We start from the raw sequence: 4,664 nt of genomic DNA on the forward strand, positions 1-4,664 counted from the left end.
GACTTGGGGACGAGCAGAGGGGCGAGAGTGGTCCTTTACTCTAGCCCAACGTCACGGCGCAAGCCCCGCCCCCTCGCCGACTGCGGCTGGGCGCTGAGCGGGTGAAAGAACCACGGTGCGGACGGCGAACCCGGTAAGGAACCTGGGGCCGGGAGGAGGCAGGACTAGTAACCGGGAGGAGGCAGGACTAGTAACCTGGGCAGGGGCGGCGCGGGGTCGGGGGTGGTGTTGGTCCTCAGGGGTGCTCCGAATCCCAAGGACAACAAAACTGCTAGTCCCCGCCTCCACTACCGCTAGCCGAGTGTTCCTGGGGCCGCGGGGTGTTGCTACTAGACACTCCTGGGCCAGCTGTTGGGCGACATGGAACCGGGTGCTTGTGTCTTGGTGCTGAACACATCCATATTCTACCAAATTTTTCCTCTGGGGAGTGACTGGCGACTACCCGCACAAGGCGGTGCCATCTGTTTAGCGGCAGACTGCCTCTCCCAAACCTGGGATACTGGGCTGACCGAGTCTGCCTGCAAGTCAGTCCTACCTATGCAGCTCCAGTCTGCTTTTAGTAGGCTGCTGGGATTGAGGAAAGGTGGCAGGGAGAGTGAGGGTTCTAAGGCCCAGGAGTAAAATGCAGACTCCACTCCTATTTCTAGCTTCCTCCTAGTGTCTCTGCCAGCACCCCTCTTTAGCATCTCGTCAGCAATTCTGCCTCTTCTCACCCCTCCCCGCTTTGGCCCTCCTGGGGTCAGTGATCTGCTCAGTGCTTTAAGGAAGAAACTGCGCAAGCCAGCGCAGAAAAATTACCTTCTTCCGTCTCTAGCCCGTCCCCTGACACCCTGGACATTAACTCCTCGATCTGCTGAGCTCACTGGAATGGCCAGGCCAGGTAGGGGTGGGAACCCCCGGTTGGGGCCCAGTTCCCAGCCAGGTTCAATTTTTATTTATTTTTTTAGGGTGGGTGGAGGGAGAGGAGGGAAAGGCCTTCAATGACAGTGTTATTACTTGTTGGCTCATCACAGCAGTTCTGCTAGGTAGGTCTCATTTGACAGATGAGGACACAAGTTCAGAGAGGCTTGGTATCTTGCCCAGGAACAGGGCTGGTCAATGGCAGGGCTAGTTTCACAAACACAAAGCGTTGACTCCAAAATCCAAGCTCCTCACCCCATCAGGCTGCCACTATCTTTTTCACCTTTTTGTGTCTAAGTCAGTATACCCCTCAGTTGTCCTCTGCTGAATTTAGAAATAATGAACAGGCAAACTGAGCCTCTGCCTTTTAGACCTTTGGCCCCCATTGTTCTCTGTAGTGGACAAAGTAGAGAGTGGAGGGCGGGAGATAGGTAATTCTAGGAGACCCCCTCCCACCCCCTTATTCCTTTCCATCCTGTCAGCATAGTCTGTCTCCAGAGTTCTCCAGGTTTTCTATAAGGACCCATTTGGACCCTCACTCCCATTCTTTGGCCTCAATACCACAGAAAAAAGTTTCCCCATTTGTCCAGAGAGCTCCTGGCTGATTTCTGTCCTCCCACCCATTCCCACAAGCTGCCCTAATCTCATCACCTCCCAGGACTCCCTGTCTTTATCCTGGAATCTTCCTCCTATCCCAGGTGTGCTACAATGCTGCTGCTGCGCAAAGTTGTGCTTCCAGGAATCCAGCAGGCCTGCAGGTAGGCCTTCCAGTTTCTGGCTCATATCTTCTACCCACTGTACTTTTATGACTCTTATCTGCCAGATAAGATCATTGAGATAGTGACCTGGGAGGAAAGGGAAAGCCACATCCCACATGTCCCACCCATCCCTGAGAAACTAAGTCCTAACCAAAGGAACCAATGGCTAACCTGGGAGAGGTTCACCCCGGGCCTTCTCTGGCCCTTTTTTTTTTTTTTTTTTTTTTTTTTTTTTTTTTTTGTCTTTTTGCTATTTCTTGGGCCGCTCCTGCGGCATACGGAGGTTCCCAGGCTAGGGGTCGAATTGGAGCTGCAGCCACCAGCCTACACCAGAGCCACAACAACGCGGGATCCAAGCCGCGTCTGCAACCTACACCACAGCTCACGGCAACGCCGGATCGTTAACCCACTGAGCAAGGGCACGGACCGAACCGGCAACCTCATGGTTCCTAGTCCGATTCGTTAACCACTGCACCATGATGGGAACTCCCCTCTGGCCCTTTTTTATGATGAGAAGTGTGCTACTAAGAAGGCCTCTCTCTCTTCCAGACTCAAGTCCACTCCCTCAAGGCTCTGCATTCAGGCCTGCTCTACAAATGATTCATTTCAGCCCCAGCACCACATCCTCGCCTTCTCTGGTGATCACTCCAGCACCAAGGGATGGAGAGTCATGGGGACCCTGCTAGGCCTCGGTGCAGTGTTGGCCTATCATGACTACCAGTGCAAGGTAAGGGAAGGAAGGAACTTCACTGTCAGAACAAAGGGGCCCTAGTGAGCTCCCAGGCAACCCAGCCTTTACCACAGAACCCATGGTGACCCTGCCTTCATGCACAGTAGAGATGGATTCTGTTGCCTCCATTCCCCAGTGACCCCAATTTTGTGGGTTAGGTCAAGGTGAGCTGGAGTGATGTCTTCTTAACATTTGGTTCCCTTTTGCCTCACCTCCACCCTGCCTGCAGGCTGCTCAGGAGCCACCACGCATATACACGAGGGAGGAAGTGAGATCCCACAGCAGCCCTGAGACTGGGATTTGGGTGACTTTGGGCTCTGAGGTCTTTGACGTCACAGAATTTGTGGACCTACACCCAGGGGGGCCATCAAAGCTGATGCTAGCAGCCGGGGGTCCTCTAGAGCCCTTCTGGGCCCTCTATGCTGTTCACGACCAGCCCCACGTGCGAGAGATACTGGCTCAGTACAAGATTGGGGAACTGAGCCCTGAAGACAAGGCACCCTCCACCTTGAAGACCTCTGACCCTTATGCTAATGATCCTATACGTCACCCAGCCCTGAAGGTTAACAGCCAGCGCCCTTTTAATGCAGAACCTCCCCCTGAGCTGCTGACAGAAAACTACATCACACCCAACCCGATCTTCTTCACTAGGAATCACTTGCCTGTGCCTAACCTGGACCCAGACACCTATCGCCTGCATGTAGTAGGGCCACCTGGGGGTCAGTCACTGTACCTATCCCTGGATGACTTGTACCAGTTCCCCAAGCATGAGATCACAGTCACTTTGCAGTGTGCTGGCAACCGGCGCTCTGAGATGACTCGGTTCAAAGAAGTAAGAGGTCTGGAGTGGAATACAGGGGCAATTAGCACTGCACGCTGGGCTGGGGCACGGCTCTGTGATGTGTTAGCCCAGGCTGGTCACCAACTCTCTGAAGCTGAGGCCCATGTCTGCTTTGAGGGATTGGACTCAGACCCCACAGGGACTGCTTATGGAGCATCCATCCCTCTGGCTCGGGCCATGGACCCTGAAGCTGAGGTCCTGCTGGCATATGAGATGAATGGACAGCCTCTGCCTCGTGACCATGGCTTCCCTGTGCGGGTGGTGGTTCCTGGCGTAGTGGGTGCTCGCCATGTCAAATGGCTGGGCAAAGTCAGCGTGGAACCAGAGGAAAGTCACAGCCACTGGCAGCGGCGGGATTACAAAGGCTTCTCTCCATCTGTGGACTGGGACACTGTAGATTTTGACTCGGCTCCATCTATTCAGGAACTTCCTGTCCAGTCAGCCATCACACAGCCCAAAGACGGGGAGACAATAGAGTCAAGGGAGGTGACTATCAAGGGCTATGCATGGAGTGGTGGAGGAAGAGCTGTGGTCAGGGTGGATGTGTCTCTGGATGGGGGCCTAACCTGGCAGGCGGCTGAGCTGGATGGAGAAGAACAGCGTCCCCGAAAAGCCTGGGCCTGGCGGCTATGGCAGCTGCAAGCCCCTGTGCCAGCTGGGAAAAAGGAACTGAATATTATTTGTAAGGCTGTAGATGACAGCTACAATGTGCAGCCAGACACAGTGGCCCCAATCTGGAACCTCCGAGGCGTGCTCAGCAATGCCTGGCACCGTATCCACGTCCATGTCGCCCCATGAGAAAGTGAAATGGAATCATCTGCGCTCCAGAACCACCTTCTTAACATCCAGCCTTTGGCCTCATTACCACAGAAAAAGCTTTCCCTCCACCTCTCCATGTTTTGGATCACAACCCTGATGATGTCTTTGTAAGCCATAGGCAGGTAGACACATCACACATTTCCGCTCAAGCAACCAACCCTCTTTGATACTATGTCACATACCCCTTCTGGCCAGTGACCCTGTACCGGGAGGTGAGAGCTACTGGAGAAAAGGGCTAGGAGTAGGAAAAGTAATTTTGGAAATAGCGCTAATTACTAACCCTATCTCCATTTCTAATGACTGTCACCACCGAGGCCTTGTTTTGCTTTTCTTCTTGGATTCTTCACTGCATATGTGAGGGTACGTGTAAGAAAAGCCTATGTGCAACTTTTTACTGCCTCCCTAGGTTCCCAGGGGTAACGACGGTTCCACTTTTCTAAATACATCAATAAAATATCTGTTTAAGACCACCAATCTGAAAAAGCAAAAAACTGACTTTGGGGACCTCTTGAGGCTGAGAAGTGAGCAAATTGCAGGAGGGAGGTACACTAATGCTGGGATATCTAGTGAGATAACCTCAAACAAACAAAAGGTGGGGGGGAGAGGAAGCAGGTGC

At 53.3% G+C, this 4,664-nt stretch overlaps 1 protein-coding gene across 3 annotated transcripts; it reads left to right on the top strand.

Moving 5' to 3' along the window:
• SUOX (sulfite oxidase) lies at window positions 53–4,522 on the top strand. 3 transcript variants are annotated; one of them, XM_021091097.1, is made up of 5 exons: window positions 53–133; window positions 815–880; window positions 1,559–1,658; window positions 2,208–2,385; window positions 2,618–4,522. In XM_021091097.1, exons 2-5 carry the CDS (start codon window positions 868–870, stop codon window positions 4,025–4,027), a joined length of 1,701 nt encoding a protein of 566 aa, XP_020946756.1. In that variant the 5' UTR covers window positions 53–133; window positions 815–867; the 3' UTR covers window positions 4,028–4,522.

The sequence above is a fragment of the Sus scrofa genome, chromosome 5, assembly GCF_000003025.6.
Source record: "Sus scrofa isolate TJ Tabasco breed Duroc chromosome 5, Sscrofa11.1, whole genome shotgun sequence".
Lineage (NCBI taxonomy): Eukaryota > Metazoa > Chordata > Mammalia > Artiodactyla > Suidae > Sus > Sus scrofa.